The following is a 27,127-nucleotide window of genomic DNA, read 5'->3' as shown; positions in this document are numbered from 1 at the left end:
AATTACATTTTGTGTGTTTCAGTGCCCATTCGATCAAGATGCTTTCCGATGCTTGAATGGATTCGATATCATAATAAACTTGTTAAATCTAGGCTTAAATACACAAAACGCATCACATAACTTACCAAATAAGTGAGTACAACATAACTGAATCTTTCGATCAAAGCTGTAAAACATATTCTACTCATAGTCGATATTTTAGAGCAATTATATCGTTATGTCGAGTCTACACAGCAGGCATCAATGGAAATATTAAAAATGTAGAAGCCACTTTGCTGAGCAACAACATTCTTGTTATTTTGGACTTGCTTTTGCAACGTTTAGAGGTAAGTTTACTCTGTTTTTGACGCTTAGGTAAGAGTATATAGGTTTTTACACTAAATATGAAATTAAAATAATAATATTAAAGGATCAAGAAAAAAGATGAAATTTATGATCTTTGGGTCTATAGATATTTTTCTGTTGAGTTTGTCTGAATATTATTGTAACTATAGCTAGTTTAACAAACTTTGACATAAACAGCGTATTTATCCGATATGTGCTGCCATCTACAAAAGAGAAACTCTCAATTATCGCGTGTAGAAGCATCAGTAAAATATTTTCCATTTGTAATAATTTTCAAAAGAAAATTATCTGTGGCTAAAAAGATTCATTTGTGAAATTGTATTGATATCTTCAATGCAATTTTTAATTTTATACTGAAAAATATTATCGCTCAAATATTAATTGCGTTAACAATTGTCGTTTTCTATCAAAATTTAATTTTTTTAAAACAAACTTTGAGCATATCCTCTATTAAAAAAAACCATACAAAAGACCTTCATTGGCGAAAAGTCTTCTGAAGAAATTTGTTTTAGTTTTTATACTTTTAAATCTGGATTCTTTATTCTGAAATTTGTAAGAAAAGATGAGTTCTATTTATAATTAAAAAAGAAAGAAAAGAGATTAATTTAAGAATATTAAACAATATAATAATTCATAAATAGAACAAATCATTTTTCCTGGGGAAAGGATGCACGATGTCACTTGTCCGTCTTCGATAAAACGTTTTAACCCGTTTCAACAGTTTATTTTCAAATGAACGTTGTCAATTGAAAATCCCTGTCGAATCTCGAAGACGCGAGCCAAGGTACACGATGATATCCGTCGAACGTGCATAAACGCGTCGCCTTCCGAAGTGAGTTAATGTGGTAGATAGGCATGCAGATTACAGCTTGTTTTGTCTTCTCTCTTCTCTTCTCTCTCTCCTTCCTTTTTTTTTAATCTGGTTTCGACGTTGGTAAAGGGACGACGGTAAAGACGACGTGCCCCTGTCACCCTGTCCGTCCTGTCCAACTTGTCAAAATAAGGATTAAGAGTCTTCGGGATCCACGATTTCACATCGCGGTTGCCTGTTCGAGACTCGTTTCGATGGTGGTGAGCATATATTGCTTCTGTGCAAGAATACTGTAAATAAAGGAAACGACCGATTTAGGAAACGTTTCACGTCGCGTTATAAAGTGATGGGAAAGCTACGAATGGAAATTCTACGTGCAATAATCATCGCACTGTATCCGGATAACATGCTTATAAATGATGAACATGTCGACATACCATATATCTACATTAATTTACGATAATGCTGCCTTCATTGTGTGTCAGGTATCAAAGTAGAAAGTTCTCCGATAGGATTCGCAAGTTGAACAACGAGTCATCCCATTAATTGAAACCGATGTGTGCAGAACATTTTACTTAGGAGGGCTAACAGAGCAGTCTTCCTGGATCCGTCCGGTTATTTACACAGTTGCTACGGGCACATTCCGGAAATTATCGACGTGAAGATCCACGCTTTCGGCTAGCGTCTCTTTTTTTTCCGGTACACGCAACTGTACCCCTTTCTCCGCTCGTTTCGCCTTCGACGGGTCCGTCGACGTGATTTCGCCATCGATTCTTCACGCACCATAGATACGGCACTGGCGCCTCCACCTTCCCGTCCCCTCTTCCAAGGATCCCCCTCCGCAAATGCATTAGCGGCGAGAGAGCTTTTAGTGACGTCACCCACATACAGATACGCGCGTGCACGCACGGCTCACGCACGCACGCACGCGGATGAGGGGGGGGGGGGCCGGGTTGTACGGTGAAAGGAAAGTCCGTCCGCGAGAATGTGCGTGGGGTACTTCTGCCTCCACTTCCATCAAGCCCCGGGTTTCGAGGATCCCGGCCTAATCTTTTGTCTCGTCCTCCTCGTATCGGCGCTTTTTCAACGACCTCTTCGCACGTCCTAGAATTCGAAATGCGCGGCTGCAATTTCCCTGCTTATCCTCCTCCTCCTTCTCCTCCGACAACAGTCGTAACAACCGTGCAATCAAATTTTTCTTTACCCGCAACGACGAATGTGATACTAAAAGTTCACTCGTTATAACCGCGAGACAATCGTAAAATATTTTTCATGCCTCGTATATAATATATTGTACAACGTTTTAAAGAATGATCCGCTTTTATCTTCCTCTTTCTCGTCTCTTGTATTTACATATGTTTTATTATATACTAAAAGATGACATGTTGTAATTCAATTATATCCTTATGGCATGTACATAAACTACATTTTATAATATATTTTATAATAATTAATTTTATAATATATTTTGTTTTTTAATGATATACTGTTAAATTTTATAACAAATTAATATTCTTATTATCGTGATAAAATGACATTTATAATATGACACATAACGGAGACATATTTTTTGTTACATCTAACAAGGAGAGAAAGAGCGAAAAAAAGTGTGCTGGATATCGTCAGATAGAGAGACGAGTTTACCTGTTTTATATGGACATATTGTCTTTTTATTGCTGTTGGCATAATCTTGCAGCTCCGTTTATTGTTAGATCGTTCTGCATTATTGGTCAGGCTCATCTCGCCGCGTATGCGAAACGAGGGATTCTGTCAGAAAATGGGAACAAGAGGGCTTCGTTTACCAAATGGAGCAGAAAGAGGCGACGCCGTAAAGCCGGCTAGATAAAAAGCCGTCGCGGAATTCAAAATTCGGCGGTGAACAGGATTAGGGAGACGCGAGATTCCCGCTTTATCTTTATAACTGCCTTGTATCACCGTGTTTTCTGGCGTACGCGCATTCGAGCACGGTTCCAAGTGCAATCGATCGAACCGCTCTGTCGAATCGGACGAAAGCAGCTGTGCGCGTCCAGTTAAAACCGAGTAAAAACCGGCGACTAGTTTTTGACGTATGTAACTTGACGAACGCAGCTTTAATCCGTCGCCACGTTGTTACGCCGGGGGCCAGAGGAAAATCCGGCTGCTCTGGACCATTACGCAAAGAGACGGATCGCTCCGCCGCGCCGGGTTCGCCGGTTCTCCGCGAACATTCCCCAATCTTGTCCGTTGATCGAATAAATTTACAATTCCACGTAAATGGCTAGAAATCGCTCGATTGCCTGATAGCCGACTCCCTCCTTTGCCTGAGGATTCATGCATTTGTGCACGACTGCCATTCGATTCCATTTGATGCGCGGAGGAAGAATTGTATCGGCGACTACAAATTGAATCCACTGACCATAAAAAAAAGAGTAAAAGGATTGTCGTTTGAAGTAAAGTACAGATGAAATAAAATTTAAAGCATACGTAAGAATTTGTGAACGATTTTCTTGGTTTATTGAACATTATTCGTGAAATAACTGTCCCATAGTGTATAAGGAACATATGTTTATTTCGATCATTGGACAGACTAATATGTGTTTTCGCGCGTCTTGCTCTTATTTTTTTCATGATGTCCCCTCGATTTTGGAAAGAAACTGGATTAACATAAAAGCATCTCCCGTTTACGGTCGCGCGTACTCGATATACGCGTTCCTCGAAATTTCAACGTCTTGTTGGCGTCCTGTTTTTGTCCGGCCGTATCAAAAGACCCATGGCAGTCCTTTTTCTTTGGATACGGATGGGATTAAATTTGTCAAGGCAGTGGTCAAACCGCTTTTTAATGTTTCGTTGGAGATTATTTCGCTACCTCTTATGAGCAGCCGGTTGGTAACATTATCTTTTCCATCCAGGGCTCGCCCAGTGCGCAACAATAGTTCTTAAGAGATTATACGCGCTAATGTCTCTTTTTTGGATGCCACAATGTGTATCACAGGTCCTCAAGAATTAATAGCAAACGTACTGTGTAAATATTTTCGGAACGTTATTTAAGAAAAAGAAAATATACGTATAAAAGAAAGAGAATCTTTTAAAATGTCAAGTTTGCAAAACATGTTCTATACGAGCTACATTAGTTTATGTATAAATGATCAAAATAATATCATTTATGCAATCTTTTGTCGATTAAATAGTTGTTTTTTGAATAGATAATTATAAATAATGATATAAAGAAAGATTAGAAATATCATGCTGAAAAGTTGCACCGTTCGATTTAGAAAAGCTTGTCGCAAAAACAAGAGCGAATACAAAAATCGATTTGTTTTAGAAAACAGTTGAGAAACAGATCATTGTTTCATTGACAAGATATCTAAAGTTTCTTTTGCTTTATTAAAATTAAAACTCGTGCGTAATTTTCGATGCAGTCCACGATGTATTCAAACAAGCAGATCACGACGGTCAGAAGATGAAGAAAAAGTAGACAAACGTGTAGCGCGACTTTTCGATAGAATTCCTCGAAAGGCTTATCGAAACCGGGACTAAACCGTTTAGGACCCATATTCCTGTCTCCGGGATTCTTATCGAGGACCCTTTGACTCGTTACCACTAATTTAGCGTTCTAAATGCGCGCGTACGTGTGCGTGTTATCCCTAAAATTTATTCGGTCTAACAACTCGGTAACAATGACTCAACGTATCAGGAATTTTCTTAGATTTCTAGCACTCGGTTCATTGACTTTGGATGCTAAGCAACTAAGATGTTGTCCAAGACAAAGCTGGAAAATATGTTGAGATTTTCTTAATTTAACTTCAAGTCTGATTTATTCTGATAATGATCAGAACAATCTTCTTTCTTTTCATGTTTTCATTATAGATTTCCATAAACTCTTTGTCACTCGTAATTGCGACGTGTAATTGTATACCAAAGTCTAATGGATTTTGATTCTCTCTCATATTTCTCGTTATATTTTAGATTCCATTTCTTGATTCACTGATTCAATTCTTTATGAGTACATACACAAGGGTTAAGTACATACGATTGTTTGGTTTAACAAATAGTTCTCCTTTTCAGAAACTTGCGTATTTAGAGATGTTAATAATTGGGAAAATAAGATATTAATTTTTTATCTAATTACAAATTTAAGATGAACAAATTTGAAATTTAAGGATTTAAAAAATATGAATTCTGTTATACAATATAGTGAAATAAAATAACATTTATGTGCAAATATAATACTATTCTGAATTTCTCGTGAGAAATATTTCATAAAATTGTACATCACAGTTTCGTGACGTTACATTTCCCGCTTTTACAGACTTTGACTAGTCTCGATGACCATGCTCAGACGCAGGATGTATCTACCAATTCAACCGGAAATGGAATAGTAGCTGCTAGCGCGACGCAATTGCTCTGCAGCCTGATCCCTGAAGAGCCCTTTGAGAAAACGGTTTTGCAGATGCGAGTTCAAGATATTGCTGGGTAAGTCCCTCAAACGTTAAATTTATGAGTACAGTCTTATATTATGTGATCTTGGAAGCTCGATATCGATATCATACAAGAACCCAACCCTTTTAAATGATAACAACAATTTTTTTTATTTTCGTCTCTTCAGAACGAAAGCAAGCGGTTCTAAGTGTCGCAAAAGAATTTTATAGAACCTTTTGAATGACGCGATAACATTTTTATTTTTATAAGCTTGCTTATATTGATTTAGAAAATGTTTTCTGTACATTATATACAGGGTGTTTCCTCTAACTGTAGCACTTAGAATATCTCTGCTTCCTTTGATGATATGAAAAAAGTCAAAGAACGAAAATTGTTCGATTCAAAGAGACTAGTACTCTGGTAAGAAAATTATTTTTTTTAATGTGACCTTTCACAAGATATCAAGGTCATAAACATTTTTTTAAATGAAATGGTATATTTTCCTTAAGGAAATGATGTAGCTTGTAAAACAACAAATTCAACCATACAGAATATGTTGACCTTCAAATGACTTTGAACCACAAAAATCACGTTTAGGAAAAGAAACTCTATTTATTGTATGTATAACTACAAAGATATACCTTTTTTACAGATGTTCGAAATGATCACCATTTACTTCCATACACTTTCGAATTCGATGACTAAACGATTGTTTTACGTTTTTGAGAGATTCCGGAGTAATTGCGGTGCACGCACGCTGAATTCATTCTCGCATATCTTCAGGTGTTCTCGGAATATCGCGATAAACTTCATTTACACGGAACATACTCAACGAATCATTTCCTGATCGTTGGATTGGACGTGGTGGAAGAATTTCTTGGCCGGCTCGATCATCAGATCTTACGCCTCTTGATTTTTTTCTTTGGGGACACCTAAAAAATGAAGTTTATCGCGATATTCCGACAACACCTGAAGATATGCGAGAAAGAATTCAGCGTGCGTGCACCGCAATTACTCCGGAATCTCTCAAAAACGTAAAACAATCGTTTATTCATCGAATTCGAAAGTGTATGGAAGTAAACGGTGATCATTTCGAACATCTGTAAAAAAGGTATATCTTTGTAGTTATACATACAATAAATAGAGTTTCTTTTCCTAAACGTGATTTTTGTGGTTCAAAGTCATTTGAAGGTCAACATATTCTGTATGGTTGAATTTGTTGTTTTACAAGCTACATCATTTCCTTAAGGAAAATATACCATTTCATTTAAAAAAATGTTCATGACCTTGATATCTTGTGAAAGGTCACATTAAAAAAAAAATTTTCTTACCAGAGTACTAGTCTCTTTGAATCGAACAATTTTCGTTCTTTGACTTTTTTCATATCATCAAAGGAAGCAAAGATATTCTAAGTGCTACAGTTAGAGGAAACACCCTGTATACAGGGTGTCCCGGGTTTTAACCGACAAACTGCGGGAGCATATTCTACTAGTGGAAATAAGAAAAAATTCTTATATCGAGTTTGCTTAGAAATGCTTTATTACAAAGTTATAAACCAATATTGAAAAGAAATATGAGATAAGTAACAACGGAACATAGTGTAGAATTTGGAAGGTCGAAGATGTTTATGTTATGTGTATTCACGTGTATTCATGTTCACTATGTTGAAACGATTCAGTATGATTGTTACTTTCACAACAGTAGCTGTTAGATTTCAATCGTCGTGTGAACTAGCAATTACTATCAGAATGCCAAAAGTGTTTTCAAATGAGGAATACACTGATATTCATTTCGTGTACGGATTCTGTGATGGAAATGCACGAGCTGCCGTACGAGAGTACCAACGTAGATTTCCTAACAGGAGAGTACCAGATAGATTTAAAGCAACGAATTACTAATTCAGTTACTGAGATGCAACAAAATTTTCAGGAATGTCGTACCGTAACAAATTCTGTACTACATCGATGTCTAGCTTGTATCGATGTGCAAGGACAATATTTTGAAATGCGTCACTAAATCATTGCATAGATAATTTTTATTTTTGTGAAAAAATCCGTTGTTACTTATCTCATATTTCTTTTCAATATTGGTTTATAACTTTGTAATAAAGCATTTCTAAGCAAACTCGATATAAGAATTTTTTCTTATTTCCACTAGTAGAATATGCTCCCGCAGTTTGTCGGTTAAAACCCGGGACACCCTGTATATCAGGATTTGTTAAAATGAGGAGAAAAAGTTATAATTTTTACTTATTTAGTGTGCATAATGTTTCACAGTGTTCTTTTTCTCAAGCAAGTTTTGCAATCTATTATAAAAATTCCTCAAGACATTTGTTAACTTTCGAAGTACCTAGTTATGTTATGATACAAGACTCTATCGATATTTATGCCATAGAATGAGCGCACAGCAATGTCGTGTATTCGATTATTAGTTACAAATGACAGACCATTAAAATTAATCTCTACAAATGACCGAAGTATTATTTCACTGATTAGGGTAATCGAAGCGTAATTAGCAACGTCCCACTTCTTTCTGAATGGTACGAACGTTCTACGTAATTGGGGGCAATCATCTACAATGAAATCGTAACTTCTGTAACATGTCTTTACGTATCTTTCTCTCGTGGGTTTTTTACAATTCCCCGATAAAAGGACTAGAGCCGCCGAGATGGTATTTTTGATAAAAAGTGGATTATTAAAATAATGATAAAAATGTAGAGAACTCACGGAAAAGGTGGACAAATTTAACGCCATTTGAATTACACAAAACAAGTGTGGTAGACAAATGTTCTTTTTTTAAAATTTTTTATCGTTAAATGTTATAAAAAATACATTACTACATTTTTACATCGCATTAATAATTTTTTATTTTTTTAAATATTACTTGTTTCATCATAAAAATATACAATATTTTTCAATTATGTATAAGAGAACATTATTCGCGTGCATGTATAAATTGTTCGTACAAGTTATGTATTGAATATTAACGCACAAGCAATTAACATTATCCATTTAATGGAAAATTTTAATACAATCATGGGACATAAAACGGAAGCTTTAAATTTTGCTTGCGAGATATATTTTTAACGGCAATTCAAATAAAAGTGAGTAATTTAATTTCGGAACTACTCACTTCCAGCACAATGTTGCTCTCTATTGATTGCTGGATAATATGACAGACCGATGTCTCTTACCGAAGCTATTAGCATCCAATGGATTTTCCTACGCATATATTTCATACGCGCTCGCTCGCTGATGCAAATTCTCGCTCAAAATCCGCATCTTTTGATCCGGTTGAGTCATTTGCTGCGCAAACACCATTTAAGACGGCGCCTTTGAATGGGGGGTGAAAGAATACTCAGCGCTTTGAGGCGCACGCGGACCACCCTGTCTGAAAATATAACCGCGCGTTGTCGCGCCAATACCGAACTTAATACGCGAGTCACGCGAAGTGACAAGACGCAAACTGTTTTCGTTCGCATCGCGCGAGATCCGATCTTCGTCAGGGTGACGGCTCGCACCTGGGTCAACTTCCTCCGCAGGGACCCCCCAAAATGCCGGTTTAACCCCTTTGCACGCATCGCGCTTAGTTTCCTCCTTCTCTCATCTCACGTTCATGTCTCTTTTTCTTCATCCGTCTCTTTCCAGACGGAAAATTTCGTTTAGGGCTTTTCATCTCTTCGCCAAGCACAGATTTACGTGCCGAAAACTTTTGACAAAGTAGTATGTAAAAAGCAATAACGTCAGTATTTGAAATAACGTCTCATTAAAATAGTTAACGATAAATGGAAGCGTGATATATCTATTGGGATAGATTTTAATTTCTATTGTTCTATTCTATTCTTGGGATAGATTTTCTACTGAGATTTTAATTTAGAAATAGCATTTTGTAACAATACGGTGTGTTCATTATTGATCGTGATTATTTCTGTTGAAGCGTGAATCGTTAGACTATTTTATCGATGTAGAAGGAATCGTTTTAGAATGGAACAGTACATGTTTAAAATTGCAGTAAAGTTGCAAGTGATTCGCGTGGGACAGTGTCACTTTGAAAAATTCCCGAGATTGTTGCTCCTTTCCTCCTTCCTCGTGCTTCTCAGGTCGGGTGAATCTGCGAATTTCATGTTCACGATCGTACTGGCCTTGTATAATGAATGACGAAGGTGCGATCGGAATTATTGTCGACCGCACGCACCGGTAGTGGGATTATTATGATTAATTTCCTGCCGATGCGAGAAAGGCCTAGTCACGATTTTTACTCAGCGGCCAGAGGTTGCTGCTTTTCGCCCGTATCTTTAAAGCGCGCAGATGTGTAACGGCGATCGATCATTTTGTACGTCGTAATACTTATTTGACGGTCGTTAAGTGCACTCGCCATTACTCCTTCCTTGAAAAATAGTGCGCGACCTTTTTGCGCGCGCGGCGGGGTACCGATTTTTCCTCTCGCGGATCATAATATAGGATCGCGGTTGTAATCCACGATCGTTACCATCGCTCTCGTTGGAGTTGGAGAGAAATGCGATTTTCGATTTTATAACAAATAGAATGGATAACGGACGATTGTTCGCGCGGCGCATAATCTCTGTATTTGATAATACCTATCGATGTCATTCATGCTAAATGATATCGAATAATAATTAAGCGGCATTGTAAATGTTAATATGTTAATAAGTTATGAGGAAATCTGATAATGAATGGCTATATATGAGTGTTAGATACATCTGTTCGCACGGCTGAAAGTATTAATAATATTATTTATGTAATGCTCTTGGTTTTCGTAATTAAATTTCCCGTATTAGCGCGCTGTATTTTTTATAAATTTTTATAGAACATAAAAGAGTTTGCTTGAAAATCTGCTCGAGTCAAAATCATTTAGTGATACAAATAATGCTCGAATTAATTGCTTGAAATACAAAACCAGGCGATTAAAAGTGATTTCAAAATATTTTTTAAGTATATAAATATAATAAATTTGTAATATTGCAGCATAGGAGAAATGTAATCATCATCAAATTTTATATCTGGTAGATATGATTCGGGTTGAACGCTTTTTATAGAACCATGAATGGTTCTATGTAAAAGTAACATATGCGTCGTATAAAGATAAGCAGATAAAAAATGCTGTGTGTTTACCTTTTTACTTTTATCCGTATCTCCATGATCTTTGATTAAAGAGGCGCAACGGTTCTCCTAGAGATCATTTCTCTCGCTTTCCTCTTTTTTTCCTTTTTTCTTTCTTTTAATGTCAACAAAGACAATGGTAAATGAGTTCAATTTGCAAACTTCATGACCCGTGACAAGAGTTGCATCTCAATTTCCTCCGCACACGTCCGTAAATGCGTATACATAAGTATACCAGAAAACAAACAATCGCGTATTTTGAATGATTTATGTATCGTTGTAAAAGACATATCTAAATATTATCGATACTATTCACACGTGAAAAACATATTAGCAGTTGATGGATGAGAGTCAACGACCTACAGAGGCAATCAATGCGATTCGACCTTCTTCCGTAAGCGAACACTCTTAAAAGAGAGAGAGAGAGGGCCGTCGATGAAGCCTTGAATGACAAGCGTCGACATGATTGCTGGAGAACATCATAGAAAAAGTCAAGTCTGCACACATTCTCCTATCGCTAATCCTGATCAGTTGCTGGTATGAGGATTTTGCGTTTGTATCCTTAATCAGAACAAAATCAAGCGGGCGAATCGCTGGAGCGCGATGTTCGATGCATTTAAATGAATGTGTCAAGAGAACTATTGTAGTCGGATGTACATGCTAGCATAGCTAGTGCGGGCGACATCGAAATGCATGAACAATAACGATATGGACTGCAGAGAAGTATAGCAATTAAAATCATTATGCTTCTTAAAGCGGTTCCCGCATGCCTGAGATAAATCACAGTTTGTTCTGGTTAATTGAAACGGATGTGGGTAGAACTCAACGCTATCTCACCTTTTGTTTCTCTTTGCAGCGCAGGGATTAAATGGGCTTTCGATCAGCTTGTCGACGTCCACGAGTCTAAATTTTCCTTAGCGCGCCCGCGGCTTCTCGCTCTGCTCTCGTGCCCTCCGTCTATTGTTATACGGAATTAAAGGACTACGTCTTAATCGCACGTAGAAATGACGCCCTTCCTATCAGAGTTTTAAGCCTGCCGCATAATCGTCGGAGCAACACACTTGCGAAAACGAGTATGATTCACACTGGGCTTCAACAAAGTCGTCAAAAATGCGATAAGTTTTCGATAACGCTTCTATCTTTACATATATGTTACTAAAAATTTTTCAGAAATGTTGTAATTGTTTCTTACGAATTTTTATTAATTCCTCTAATTCAGATTACTTATGTTCGATTCAGAAATTTCTCATTGTTCATCATGCTCAGCAATTTAAAGTACCTAATGAAGAATTAACTCCTTGCAAACATTAACACACACGGATCTCGGATGTTAAACCACGCACGAGATGTTTCAAAAGGTTTCCGCGCTAATGGCTGCGGTCGAGAGAGATCAATCTTCGATATTGAAAGGCGGCAGTTCCGTTAAAAAGCAAAAAAAATTCACGATCAAGTCAGTTCGAGAGGATTACCGTTACGGTTCCCCGTGAGAGAAAATCAGCCGGCGGTGTCTTGATGATTCGCCACGAGTCATCAGCGTACTGCGCGAGGCTGCTGTGCCGGGAAGGAAGCGATCGGCTGCGCATTGTCGCGAAGATGACTCGCGACGGCGAAATGATTGTCAGAGAGCCAACGAATGCGTCAAACTGTCGCATTAATTAATGCGCCTGCATAGGCGTATGGCGGTTCGTGTGCATTTACTTAACGTAATAAGATTTCCGTCGGCTTCTTCCCTGCCACGAGCTTCCTCCTCGCCTCCTCGCTCTCCCGTTCGCGCGCGCGCGCGCGAGGTAGGGTTTATTACGAAAATGAAAAGGCTACATTTTAGTCTACGTGCAACGTGATTAAATCGGGGAGTTGCGCGAAACGAGATTAGACGGCGAAACGACGGTGCGCCGGCTGTGCCTCTTTGAAGAGCGGCGAGCAAAATCTATTTTATTAATATAACGGTGCTGCTGTTTGATCTGATAATTTAGTTTCGCCGTCCTAAAGAGCATCCTCCTCTCTCTTTCTCTCTCCCTCTCTGTCTCTGTCTCTCTCTCTTCTCCGTTTTTTTTGTACTTGCCACGCCAAAGGCTCTCGCGGGCGCACCTCGTAGTGCACCGTCGACATCTCCCAGTGGGCATTTTCGAACTTCTTTCCTGGGAAACCCCCGAGCGCCCCTCCCCGTTCGTTCTTATCGATTTTATGTAAGTAGATTTGACGCGAGAGGAAAATAGTAAATGAATGTTGATGGCAATGGGTGGCGGCTTGGGTATATTATACTCGGATACGTTGACTGTACAGGATGCTGCAATAAACGTTTACAACAAGAATGGTTGAAATGTGCAACGTACAAGATCCACCTCAGGCGAACCTCTTGGGACGAATGAGTAAATTCGCACGCGTAAAACTGATGTTGAGATTCGCGGATTTACGAGGGCATCAAAGCATCAAAATCAGGACCGTTTTAAAGCGCATTTATACTGCGATGAACATAAGCTTCCGGATTCAGAGATTGGATTGTTTCGAGTTGGATATTTTTAGTCCTACCATTCGATATCGATGGTTCAAGAGATAAATCCACACAAGTTTAATATTTTGTTAGAACGAGGCTGTAGAAAAGAACGCGACGTGGACAATTTCTGCTCAGTCCGAATATATCCGCACAACCTTTCATTGAAACAAAGGAGGTTGCAGGAGAAGAGCGCGTATAATTGACGAAAATTTTGCGAACGAAGTCAGCGCCTCGCCAACCGGAAACCGATCCTTTTACGTTGGACGTAGTCCAGCGGGCAAAGTCGCGCACCTGTCACGATCATGGGGGACGGCGGAGGGGAAGCAGTGGCAGCGGCGCGGGCGCGTCTAAAAGCGCGAGGGTGGGCTCGTCGTAGTCGGCAAGATCATCGGCGGTCGTGGAAGAAAGGGGAGAAGAAGAGAAAACATCGCGGGGGGTGAATGAGCGAGGCGGGCTGGGCTACGTAATCTGCTAATGGACTCTCTCTCCACCCCCGTCTCTCTTCGTTCCCTCCTTCTCGCTCCCTCTCTGTTTCTCTTCGTCCAAATTCACCCTCGGCCGGTACACACCCCCGATGCCCTCCCAACCCTCCTACGAAAGGCCTCGACTCATCCCTCCGTGTCTCTCCATCTACTGTTCTCTCTCTCTCTTTCTCTCTTTATTCTCTTTCTCTTTCTTTGTACTGAGCTATTGGCGACCTACGCGCACACGCCCAGTCATTTGGTATTCTTCGTATTCCGGTTACGTTCTTTTTCCTACGTGTTGCACGCAGGATTGGTCGATACACCATGGATCGGTCAGTATTTATAGATAGGGTGTTGAAAAATTACACGTGCAAACTTTAGGATCGTCGGTCGGGGATTAAAAACTCAGAAAACGAAATACCATTTTGCTTTCTGAGTTAAGCAAAATGATTTTTCATGAATTAATTTTCATAGGAAAAATAGATAATAGATCTTTATATGGTAGTATCAAATAAATTCGCTTACTTGCGAAGAGTAGCAAAGAAATTATCTTTGCAGAAATTCGTCTCACTACTAAACGTAGGATGTACAGCTATTGCTTAATTAATATCTTTTCATATTGAAATCCAGACATGCAAATAACCCGGTTAAATATTACATTGAATCCACGAATGGCAGGTGGTATCGTTCGCGCGCATAAATAATGAGTTAAATTATTACTGACAATGCACACCGACCGAATTAATTATGATGACATTGTATTTTACCTTGTAAACGTTACGTTGCAAGCAATAAGTCCTTCTCATTTTCGAATTATTATTAATTATCGGATTGATTACATAATGAATGCGTCGTTTTATTTTAAAAACGCACATGTACAATTTTAATGAAGATATAAGAACAATAAAGATTAAAGCATGCACTTTTTTCACACTGATGTTCTTATTCATGCACAAAGAGAATACGAATTCGCTAATTTCATCAGATACTACAATTATTAATTGTATCGTGTTTTTCTTTTTCAGTTTCAATCTTGAATCGTGTTTTGAAAGTTATGCAAAGTCAAATCTCTCGCGTTTCGTTAAAATAAACGGGTTATTCATGGTTATTTATATTGTATCTCAAAGATGGACAGTACATACAATAGTTACAAAACTTTTTGTCTCACAATTTTTTAAATGCTATTTATTTTCGCTCCGTTATTCTATATCATCGTTAAAATTTATGTTTAAACTAAATTCTGTCTGAGACGAACGTTACTGCATTTAAGATCTAATTGTTTCATATATCGCGTTTCATCATAAATTCAAGGTAAACACTAGTTTGGCGATTCACCGTCAATTTAGACCAGCAGATGCATTTAAAGTATCAGCTGGCACAGCCGGGTGTTGGTCAGTGATTCATTTCCGAAGCCTTCCACTTCTGTACCTTATTCCTGAGGAATAAATCTCTTCATACAGCCTTTAAATGCTACACTAATCGAAGTTATAATATCAGGCAAACAAGATTTGTATAATACGTTTATCTGACAAAGTTTTCTTTAATAATAAATTGATAAAACTGAATTTGTTTACAATCTGCAGTTTTAATTTCATTAATTTTTAAACTTAAGATTGCATTGAGTTTTGCAATTTCGAGAACCCCGAAACACACACGAGGAGAAGAATCTTCAGTAGCAATAATAGTGCTGTCAACAACAGCAATGACAAGAGCGGCGATAGTAATGGGAACCGCGGGATTGAAGCGGAGTATTTGATCAGGCGAGATAGGGGCGCAAGTAGAAATAGGCAGAGCGGCTGTTCTTGTTCCCATTCTGCTAAGTGGCAAGCTTCAGCGTTGTCTATTATCCTCCGTACACCCACCCTGCATGGGGCTAGCTTTAAACGACGGAGAAGAAATCCGGTGTTGACTCTGACACAGGGAAATACATTGTACTGTCCCAAAAATAACGTCCCGCTGAGGTTCCGTCGCAAATATTTATGGTGGCGGTGTTCGGAAAAAGTGTGTTAGTAAATGTAAAAATGCAGAAATATTTCTTTTCGTTCTCCATTCTTAATACTTAATACAGCCGGTTGCATTGAGCTTTATGCTAATAGATAATGCTTTTTTTCTTTTAATTTCTTGTAAATATTTCCAGTATATATTTTTCATACTGAACTGCGCTAACTAAATTGATCACTCAAGCATGTGACGTTTATTTTAGAGATATTTCGCTCATATTTCGTTTTCTACCGAGGATGGTCGATACGCTCTTATGTAAGAGCACTATTTTTATGTAAATATAGTAAATGCAACCGCTGCCATTTTGTACGCAACGTACGTATCTCTTCCTCGGAAATATTGGATTTCTGTAGGTAAACATAAATTATTTTTAGAAATTCTACTCCACGTATAAACACGCGCGCAAACGGCGTACTTCGCCGATGCGCGACGCGAATACATTTCACTGGCATGTTCATAACATATTGAATATCGGTAAATGGTCTCCAGTCAACAGAGCTGAAATCTGTTATTAAAAAATTCAGCTTTACAGGAAATCGACGCACGGATTTTGCACCACCGCTAATAATGGATACTGGCGCAACATTTTTAGCAGCTTCAAATAGCCATGAAGCTTTTTTTTAAATACATCAAACGCAAATATCAGAAGTTGCACTTTTATCTCAAAATAATAGTTTAAATCTAGAAAACTGGAATAAACTATAATACATTAAATAGCGATATTTTGGTGACAAAGATAAGATATTTATATATTTTCTATTTGTAACGATTTGTATCGATTTGGCAATTTATATTAATACTATCTTTTATTACTTCCACATTTTTATGTTACCGTTTTTATCTCATTTACATTTCCATATGTTTTCTATAATTTTGAAACTATATGTTTCTAGTAGCTTATGTGACCAATAGCAATATTTTAATTAAAGCAAAAAGGGACTATATCACATGTATTCTATCGAAATCTACGTATTTATTTTGTTCGCATTCATTTGCGCATCGTTCGAGAGAATTTACAGTACGTTCATCGATACACCGTCGCTATGTCTGGCCAAGTCATGGTGTAGCACCCTTCACGTTCAATCCCCATACTAGAGCCCAGGGCTATACGTGTGGAGTACTGTGGCGCGCTTCATCCCCCGCGCTACCGAAATCCCGGCGTGAATGCATTACGCATCAACGAATCCGGAGTAGCAATATCCTGAGTTGCTGGATGTTAGAGCTCGGGGAGATTATAATACATTACCAATTCGACGAAGACCATGGCCATTTGACCTTGTTTCAGACTTTATTTCGCGTGTCGGCGTTCTCTCATCGGCTTTTAACACGGAACCCATTGGGTTTTGTTGAGCGCACACGCGATGGCATTTCAAGATATTATAGTTTGACATCGCAGTCGAGCAATCTCACATCTTTAATATCAATACTATCGTTTGAGACATAATGGCAAAAAATATGTCGTCAACAATTTTATTCGCATGTCTGTTCCTTTTTACATTATTGAGAGATCAATTTGACATGTTTTTTACCCACACTGATTTAAAATAATGCAAACAGAAGAGACCAGTTGAAATATCGAGTAAGGGCAGAGTGGCCGTTCCTCTCTCCCTTTTTTTCCGACTCAATGATACGCGGCTGTCATTTACACACTTTTGCCATTTCGTTGCGCAAACATGCCCTATTGTCGAAATAGCGAAAATGGCACTTTTGCCAGACGCGTTCATCCGAAGAGAAATACTTTCTGGGAGCATGTCCTCGTATTGGACTTGAATTCTGTTATTCTTACAATGGACATTATTTTTCTGACGACAGTGCAATATATAATATTAAATTATTGAATTTTATATGTATGTGGAAGCAGAGTGCAACTATTAACAGTTTAAATCATAAATATTTGATTGAAATATCAATTTAATGATTAATTTAACATGTTGTAATTCTCAGTTTCATAGGATGATGAATAATGGTATATCTTGCTCTCCTCAATTCTTTTACGCTATCATTCACTTGTAAATTTTTTTCTAGCATGTATGATGAAGCACTTGTGTTTTCTGCCGTACGTATGGATGCAAATTACATTTTGATTGATTTACAACATTATTTTCGCATGTTACGCGGATGACCCACAAGCATTCGCGAAAAATTGTCGCGGATCCTCCGCTAGATGCACCGCCCGTTATTCGTTCGAATTAACCGAAAAATCGTTTCCGTTTATTTTTATTCCGTTCCATTTGTCAAAGTCGCGTATTTTTATCACCCACGCGACGCGCGTACCGATATCGCTATAAATGCACACATGTAACACTTCGAAACTATGTTTTCCGCCGAAAATATTTTTTAATCCTCGCGAATAGAGCTGCAAATTGCTGATAAAGATCTGTTTCTCCACTGATACAGAGTCATTTATCATATGCATCATGTCATTCATTATAGACATGCTTTATTATCACAGAAATTATTTAGACGTCACATTTTGCTAAAAGAAAATAAAAAAAGATAAAACTTACAAGAGAAAACGAAAAATTAACTAGCGACGAAATAAAATGTATTAGGTGTGTAAATTAATTCAGTGCTTTTTTTAAAGAAATTCAGTCTTTAATTTACTTCCTTTTTTCGAAAGAGAATTCGTTAGCTGCGCGATAGACGGAGAAAAGTATTAGAAAATGATGATGAAAATTGATATGTCTATTATTTTTTGTAATAAAGGCTCAATGTCTTCAAGAAAAGCATCGAATTAATTTGCGCACTTAATACATTTTTCAATGAAGAAATTGGGGACCCACGCACTTAAATCTTGCTACATTATAACGTCACCCGCGCAACAGCATACTAGACTGACTAGATTGCCTAGATATTCCCGTACACCCGTAATCCGGGCGACGACATACAAATTATGGGTTATCCGTCCGATTACCCTTCTCGAGAGACCCCGAACCTTTTCCCGCTCCGCTAAGTGCACGGCGGTGCAACGCGGAAATCGCATAAGCTACTGTTGGATCGTCGGGGTCGCAGGGGTGCGGGGGGGACAGAAGCGTAAAGATATGCACCCTCGCGAGCTCGCTATGAAATAATCATATGGTTAGCTAATGGCGGCCTCCGGGGGTAGTCGGTAGCGCTCGCCCACCTCCCCCGCTGCGGATGCGTGCGTAAAGGGGCGGGGCGAGGGAATAATAAATAAATTCGATATATTTGCCTGGAAGTCCCCCCGCAAACATTCAATGATAGATCGCAATCTCGGAGGCAGGCAGTGCACCCCCTCCAGGGCGGACGTGCGTGAAGATCGGGGCACGGGATCTTCCCGGTTGATGCGGATCGTTTCGGTTACTTGTTATTGCGCGTGGTGGATGAGGCATCGAGGTGAATGACAGAGCGAGGAATATATCCTCCTTGGAGGGTTCAACCGCTTTCCGCTAACTGGGTCGCTAATTAATAATTGATAATGTCATGCCCCATTTCCATAAGAAAATATGGTTATGCCGTTTTGTATCGATGCAAAAATGAGCAAAAAAGTTGATTGATGAATCCTTACTTGCAGGTACTGCTCGGATCGGCGAGAATTGCAGATGTTGCGTGCAATTTAATTATTCAGTTAATTATTCGTGTGTGAATTTATTTTTCTGTGCGTGTCGAAGGTCTATTTCTCCGGTTCCAGCGTTTGTTTCAATTGAAAGCTATGATGAAACCACGTATAGCTTCGAATTAATAACTAAGATTGTATTTTTCAGTTAATTTCGGGTGAATCATATTTTTATCAGTTTCAACTTGAAATTTGATTATTATTACAAGAATTATTTAATCTAGAAAACGATGACGAGTGATGATCCTCTGGATACTTTCACTGCGGAAAACCATCAGCAAATTGGTTTGCGGTCGCAGGACCGATTCCGAAACGCACCATCGGTCGAATCGATTGACGTGCCGCCTCAATTACACGATTATGAAAGTATGATTCAATGTTTCGGGCCGCGGTGAAAGGAATCACTCGGATCAGAAGGACTTATTCTTACTTCAGTGTCGCCGGGTTAAAGGATTAAACGATCTGGCACGCGGTGACTTTCACGAGCGTAATCCTGCGAAACGGAAGCTGGATTGCAAAGAAGGGAAAAGGATAGTCAGACGAGAGGCAGGGTTGGCTATTCGCCCATCCAAAATTATTGCGTTCGAAGACGCGGTCCCCCTCGTCCCAACTGTCGCCCGTGTTGTTGTAGTTTAACGGATGGGACGGGAGAGGGGCACCGTCGTGTAATCTCACGCAGTGGTCCAGCACGAGTACATACAGCTATACACGTTGAGTGATCTAATCCGCGCCGCGCGATCATTTCGCCGCATTTTATTAGCGAATTTGTATGATCGCGCGTGCTCGGCATTATCGATGGTTCGTGTTCGCCCATTGTATTACTCGCTTCAACAGGCGCGCGGGCTTAGAGGTCTTACGTCGCTATTCGCGTTTATCAAGGGCTCGCGCGCGCGGAAGTAGAACGCAAAGCCTCCGCCCGGATAATGAGCAAACGAATAGAATTTCATATCTTATTCTACGTAAAAATCATCAAAATTCAATCTTCTAAATTTCCTGCAATTTTATTCGCTTGTACTTGCTTGTATGCATCTTTATTCTTAACAGAAATGTCACGTGATTCTCCGAAAATAACTTCTTGAAGATATAATCAGGTAACGATTCCCATTTTTCAGGGATACATCGAGGATATCGCCGTTTTTCCGCGCGGAGGAAAAGCGTTTCTAATCGCGAAATTGGGGAGTCGTTCGCGTCCGAACGCGCATGAAGCCAACTGGCTAACTAGCCAGGAACGGGATTAGCTCGCAGCTAGTTATGATTAGACGCGACAGTTGGTCCTCCACGGACACGGCACCGAAGGGCGGCGGCGCACTTGCCGCGCGTATTGTATATTCCAATACTCGTTGACGCGCGCGCGGAGCCCCGTCAGGGTGCGTTTGTGCGCGCGTTCCTGTCGAGGAGGGTTGTAGGGGGGCGGCGATAATACGCGCTGACAGGCACGCACCCCCTCGGGTTTGCGCGGTCGCGAAAGGGGATGCTGCGCTGCCTACGAGAAAGGAAAACATATACATACATACAACAACCCGATAGAATGAGCAACGTGTGCGCCCTGTGCTGCGAGCCCCCCGCCGGACCCTTTCTCTGTCCTTTGCGCTCTTTTCGCTCTTCCAGTCGTTCCTCCCTTTTCTCTGTTCACTCTCTCTTTCTGTTTTTCTGTTTCTGTCTTTTTCTCTCTCGTCGCGCTTGGAATTACGCATTGATGTTATAATCCTCTCGTGTTACGCCGTCGCACATGCTGCCCTGTAAGCAATACATTGTTTTTTTTTATCCGGTTTCATCTCCCTACGGCACCCATATGCACATTTCGCTGCCGTATGATCGCCCGGTGATCGACGAGCGCCGATTGTCGAGAGCGCCGTCGTGTCGAAGCAAGAGATCCTTCGTCGAGGTCCAGGGGTCGACGGCCCGTCCATGCCGCGTTTGAATATCGTTCGTTTCTACGTTCAGAATAGATATCCTCGCGTTTCCAAATATCGCAGAGATACATGGAGATATATAGGGATACTCACATGCTGCTTTATTGTTTTGTGGTAATCCTGTTTAATCCATCGATTTCCATTCTACGTCCGTTATTGCTGGCCATAAAAGGCAGCCAGGCAAACCTTTACGTGTTAGAAATTCCAAACTGAATATATTTCATGAAAAGTCAGCGCGAATTTTGGCGAAACTTGAGCTTCCTTAATCATTTAAGAAGTGGAACAAAAAATAGCTCTTTTTGAGTTCTAACTTTTTCAGTATCGTCCAGAAATTATATATAAGCAAGAAGAAGATGCAGAAATAAAACACAAAAATCTTTATTCTATTTCTCGCATTTATCTCGAATATACATGTCAGTATGGTTATAAAAAAAACTGAAAAAATGCATTTTCTCGGAATCACAAGAGTAATGCGTGTCGATCTTCCTTTTGTGCTTCAGATATCTGGTAGCCGGCGGCTTAGTGGATCGCGTGTCACGCCACAGTCGGGCTTTGATCGAGACGGATTTTTTTCTGGATCAGGAGCACGAGTCGCCGTTGCTGGTGTCGTCCTTCGATCTTCTCGCGCGTATCTGCGGCCATTTGAAGAGGTCCGCCGATCAAGATAACGTCAGCGTGCACGGCGAGGGCGGCAGTAACAACGTGGAGCAAACAAGCAACGAGTCACATTTGTTGTCGACTTTGTCGGCGACGGAGGCGTCGGGTGCGATCGGCGCTCTTTACGCGGCAGTCGCGTTAACGCCGCAGAATCAGAAAGGTACCTCGCCGACGCCGAATCACACGTTTACAACCCCCGTGCGGACCCTGGCCAGTCGCGGTCTCAAACTCCTCAAGTCGATCGCGGAGCTCGATCTTCGGACACTACAGGTATGCGTTTTTCTCATGGTTTCTCTCATCGTTTTTCTAATCATAAAATAATAAAGCTCGCAATATCACAAAACAAACTTAAATGCATTTAAGTAGTATATGATTGTTTATCAACATTTATTTCTAGATATAGATTATTTTGCGATATACTACGTGAATGCGCTATCTAATGAAAGAAATAGTTGATGAATTGAGCAATGATAACAATAGTTAAGGAATATTGTCTCGGAAAAACGAGCTTAAATATAAACTATTTTAACGTGAACTGGCAAGACAATTTAAATCTGAACAGAACGTGATATATTTATTTGTCATCATGTCGAATAAAGAGATTACAGGTTTGAATTCTTCACGCTTATTTTGCATTATTTTACACTCAATTATCCAGAACTATTATTTATCTGATTTTCGTCTTCATCGAACGCATTGCTCCAATGTAGTATTCTTCCGCTCTAATTTCGGTACAAGCTAGATATCACGTGCTAAAGCGACCATTTAATTTTGTGATTTCCTCTCCTAATTTGAAGTCAATCAGAGTAAACGTGGAATCGATGCCAGACAGTTCTATTTTAGCATTGAATTACATGACGGAAATAGAACTGTTAACTCGTATCTTGACGCATAATTCGATAACATATATGGTGCTTCGCGATTTTGCTTTACTCTAAAAGCCAGTTGTTCCAATTTCCTGTATAAGCTGACTAACAGTTAAATTATATATCTGTCTGTTTTCTCTTCAAAAGAAAGACAAACACATATTTTAATCGTTAATTAACTTATCAAAAGGTTAGAACAATCGGCCCTAAGACATCCCTCGAGCGAACATAATCTCGCGCGTTGATGCGTCCGTTCTCATACAATTCAATACTCGCGGCAACCACAACGCACGTCCATTAAATCGCCATAAGCTCCATTACTCTTTAATTCGCGACGGTTCTTCAGTTTGGGACCACTGGAAATATCCCCCCCGCCGTCACCTCTCCAAATGACAACGATGCCGCTTGTTGCCGCCAACAATGCAGCTTATCGTTGGAGGGCGCCAAGCATGATGGAGATATCATGTATCGCGGGGGTTCGCCTGTCAAGATGCCTCCCGTGAAGTTCTCTCGCAGCGTGTCGACCACGAATTGAATCGAACCGGGCGTCGTCTCTCGCGCCCCTACGCCCCGCAAAAACCATAAGGGCTATCCTGTGCCCCGCGGGAGAGCGTGCCCCATCCCGCGGGAGCGCCCGTCGATTATCCCGCGCAGCCCCGCAGATGAGCCCCACAGCGTGCCCTGCATTTGCCGAAAAACCGACGGTTATTATCCATTCCCTTTGGCCTCTTTGCGATGCGGTCACTCTGTGACAAAGCCAGTATTCGGATAACGTTTGCCGCCGATAAAGCCCGTCTTAGATTTCAACAGGCTTAACGGCTCGTCTTGAAAGGGCTTGAAAGGGACTCGAAGGGGGCTAATGTCGGATCGAGAAAAAGAGCAGAATTATATCGATACCATTAAGCGCTATTAAGCAACTCTCGGATCACATACGCGTACAAATAAAACTATGATATTACAGAGATTCTCTTCAGTATTAATCTTCGTTTCTTTTTGCTCGATATTTTGTTGCAGAACTTCTTAGGCTCCGAGGGTACAAGCTTGCAGTGGCGGTTGATAGCGAGCCATCTGATAACTCGACTGTCTCGCGATTCTTTGTCGGATAAAACGGAAGTAGAATCTATGCCAAATACAAGCGGTATTCACATACTCTCCGAGCTGTTCGTGGTACTCGGCTACTTCGCTCTTAACAATCCAGATAATCAGGTACGTACTGTTTCTACTTACATGAATGTGTTTAATGAAACTATTCAATACAATGCTTCGAAGGGACTCTTTGCTCATTTTGCGAGCGAAATGAGATGACAGCAATTAAACATACTTAATTTAATATTCAGAATTCAGATTTAATGTCACATTTCTTAGTTAAAGAGCTATTTATTACCTGCAAATGGCGAAAACATCGTTTCAATCTTAGAAATAGTTTACCAGTGCATTGCGTCTTAAATTTTATAAATTAGTGATTTCCCTTGACCGTAACACGTCGAGTCACCCGGTAGGTTTGCGTGAAACGAATGCGTTGGATGCCGTACGACGCGTTACCGTACGACGAGAAGAAGGAAGAAGCTGTTAGACACAACACACTCAGCGGACCTCCCATCAATATACGGCCGAACACCGTTAAGATATATTTACGGCGATTCGTCCCGTACGTCTCACACACGTGCATACACACGTGCCTCTCTGGCGTGCAGTGTCGTTTCATCAGCTCGTAAGCCGTGTGAAAAATCATAATGAATCGCATACACGATAAAATCAAGTATATCGGAAAAGGATAGAAGTAAGATACAACCTGATCGAAACATAGAAAAATATTTGAGAATATTGTAAATGGAAAATTGAGGAATATGTAATATGGATAATTCAAATTCATTTTTCCATCAAATTCTTGCAACTTGCAAGATAATTATTTAAATTTAAATAACACGTTTCAGTTTCAATTTGCAAATACTTTTCTCAAATAAAACGATCATGCGGTTTTATGGAAGTCTTAAAATAGATAATATGTTCGATATAGATATCTAATTATACATTATGAATATCCATATTGGATATTCATAATGTATAATTATATTCACAATATGGCCATTCAATATTTTATAATATTGGATATTCATCTGATATATAATATCTAATATTTCGTATTAGCTCAATACCGAGATATTACTTTTTTGGAGTATTATTAAATATGAGCATTAATTACAGTACTCAATAAATAAAAACTTGCAAGTATTTTTCGAGAGGGTTTGCGTGAGACGTTTCGATGGCAAATGATTTACTTTTTTTAAATTTAAGACTGCACCTCGCGAAATTGATGAGAGTGCAGTAGCTCGATGCCTCCGCACGCACTAAGGCCGGTTTTGCATCCGCGTCGATCCCGCGAACGCGTGAATCAGGATGTAACGCTGAGTGCACCGCCGATGTCGCGCATTCATCTTTCAACGCTTTTTTAGGGTGCCGCTCTCAAGAGCGAGCCGACCCTCCGAGAGTAGCTGCCTCAGGAAAATCGTCTTCCGCGAGAAGGGAAAGAGAGAGGATGAACGAGGGAGAGAGAGAGAGACGGAAAAGAAGAAACGAAACGCTTTTAAGCTTCTACGAGCATCTGCGGCAGCGGCAGCAGCCAAGGATTATCGTGCTTGGCGCGACGTTTCACCTTCTCTGTTCGCGATCATAAACACGTCCATCCCCATTTTTTGTCGATGGTCGTAACCGAAATTCGAGAAATGGATTTTTTGCGGTGGCGCCGTGGTTGGTGTGTTTTACCCTTCTTTCTTATTTATTTTAAACTCGCGGTCGGACCATTAACTAACCCTTTGAAATCGCGCGCGTACCGCGTTACGCGTCGTTAATCGTGTCATACTCATTTTTGCCAATTTGCTATTATCGAGAAAATTACTTGCTCATCGAATAGTGACATCAAATAGTGTTGATAGATGTTTACATGCTGTAGCATCCAGAGATCAGAATAGGTAGAGCAGATTCTATGATGTAAAATTAAATTTAATGATCAATCTCGACGTTTCTTTAATTTGTTCTTAATCAGTCATTTTGCTGATTCTGCTGATTACTCACTTTTTCCAAAAATTTGGGATTGTACAAGAATGTTGTTTCAGTCATAACTCAAATCAATCTTCCGAATGGATTGATGAGATTCGTCTTCATGACACAATCTTTGCGATAAAATTCTTGTATAATAAAGAGAACTCGTGCGTGCTTTCTGTAAAATACTCACTATTATGAATTATGTTTCTGCGTTGTATCCGGCAACCACAACGAATAAACCGATACGTTTGATGAGCGCAATACGGGCTGCGTGGTGCCGAGGATGCGCAATGTGGGCATTTCCTGCAAGAAGTCCTCTGCAGGTGCACGACGATACAACATCCTGTTCACGGAGGCACTTGTCGCGAACGCAGACGTCCGGTGACGTCTTCTTGTGTTAAGAACCCTCTCGCTTCCGTGACACCTGAGTCGACTAGGTTTCCCACGTGCTTTAAAGAAAATTACTCGGTCGTCTTAATCAGATATCCTCGTCACTATGCATTGCAAGTTTCGGGAAGTTTCGATCGGAGACACTATGCGGGTAATTTGTAATTAGACATCTTCGTCCGGTACGTCGACCTGCACCTTGTCGGCGAAAAGAACTCATTAAACATAAAGAACGATTTCTGTGTTGTTCTGGAATTACAAATACGGCGATTTCCGAAGGAAATCTCAGTGTTTAGAGGATCATGTTCCGAGCAGTGAATTGTAAAATAAATCATTCATTGTTCTTCTTTTGGAAAATAATAATTGTTTATCTGGGGAAAATCTGTTGCAGTTGGTTCTTCAATCGGCCGGTGCGGGCCCGAGCGTTCTTCAGCAACTGTGTACTCTACCGTTCCCGTTCTATGGTGATCCCAGATTAATTCCATACACGTTACCAGCACTCTTGGCCGCAACACACCATAATTCCGAGGCAATGGCGATACTGTCTTGCGAAATGTCGTATGAGGTAAGTGGATAATAATTCTAAACGTAATTCATTCTATCGTGAACTTGATTGTTAATATTCACTATGCGAAATTAGCACGCTGAATGTGTAGATTTTGGCGAATTTTATAAAGATTTTATTAAAAATTACGTATTATCTATAGTAAATATATATACACTAATAAAAATTGAAGTTTTGGCAAATACATTGTTTAATCGATTTTTCATTGATAGTATCAGCAATTCAGCACTCTAAATACATTTGATTGTATTTTATACGTAAATGAGAGTATCATAACTTTGGTTACCGATGATCATTGCGGCATTTAATGCGTTAATACATGTCAATTTAAATATACTTTATATTATTCATAACTTTAACGTGATAATGGTTGGTTCTAGTACACGACCAATTGATCTTTTATTCATATCACACATTAGTACAAATTTTCGGACACTCACATTTTCTATATTTAATGAGTACACTATCTTTTTTATTGACTGTATCA

The 27,127-nt window shown here is 39.7% G+C and overlaps 1 protein-coding gene across 6 annotated transcripts in view; it reads left to right on the top strand.

The window, feature by feature from the left end:
- The window catches only part of LOC105282015 (S phase cyclin A-associated protein in the endoplasmic reticulum), a 38,837-nt gene that overhangs the window by 5,909 nt on the left and 5,801 nt on the right, over positions 1-27,127 (top strand). For 4 of the 6 annotated variants that reach the window (XM_026970951.1, XM_026970950.1, XM_011343664.2 and 1 more), the window contains 6 exons: positions 23-132; positions 203-326; positions 5,445-5,608; positions 21,624-22,050; positions 23,661-23,852; positions 26,467-26,640. In XM_026970951.1, the coding sequence (XP_026826752.1) occupies positions 23-132; positions 203-326; positions 5,445-5,608; positions 21,624-22,050; positions 23,661-23,852; positions 26,467-26,640 (1,191 nt within the window). Of the gene's footprint in view, positions 1-22; positions 133-202; positions 327-5,444; positions 5,609-11,011; positions 18,129-21,623; positions 22,051-23,660; positions 23,853-26,466; positions 26,641-27,127 lie in introns of those variants that run through there. The other 2 variants (XR_003406750.1, XM_026970953.1) reach the window with 2 other exon arrangements.

Source organism: Ooceraea biroi, chromosome 7 (genome assembly GCF_003672135.1).
Source record: "Ooceraea biroi isolate clonal line C1 chromosome 7, Obir_v5.4, whole genome shotgun sequence".
Lineage (NCBI taxonomy): Eukaryota > Metazoa > Arthropoda > Insecta > Hymenoptera > Formicidae > Ooceraea > Ooceraea biroi.
Note: the sequence above shows the minus strand (reverse complement) of the source record. Positions and strands in the feature narration are given on the sequence as shown.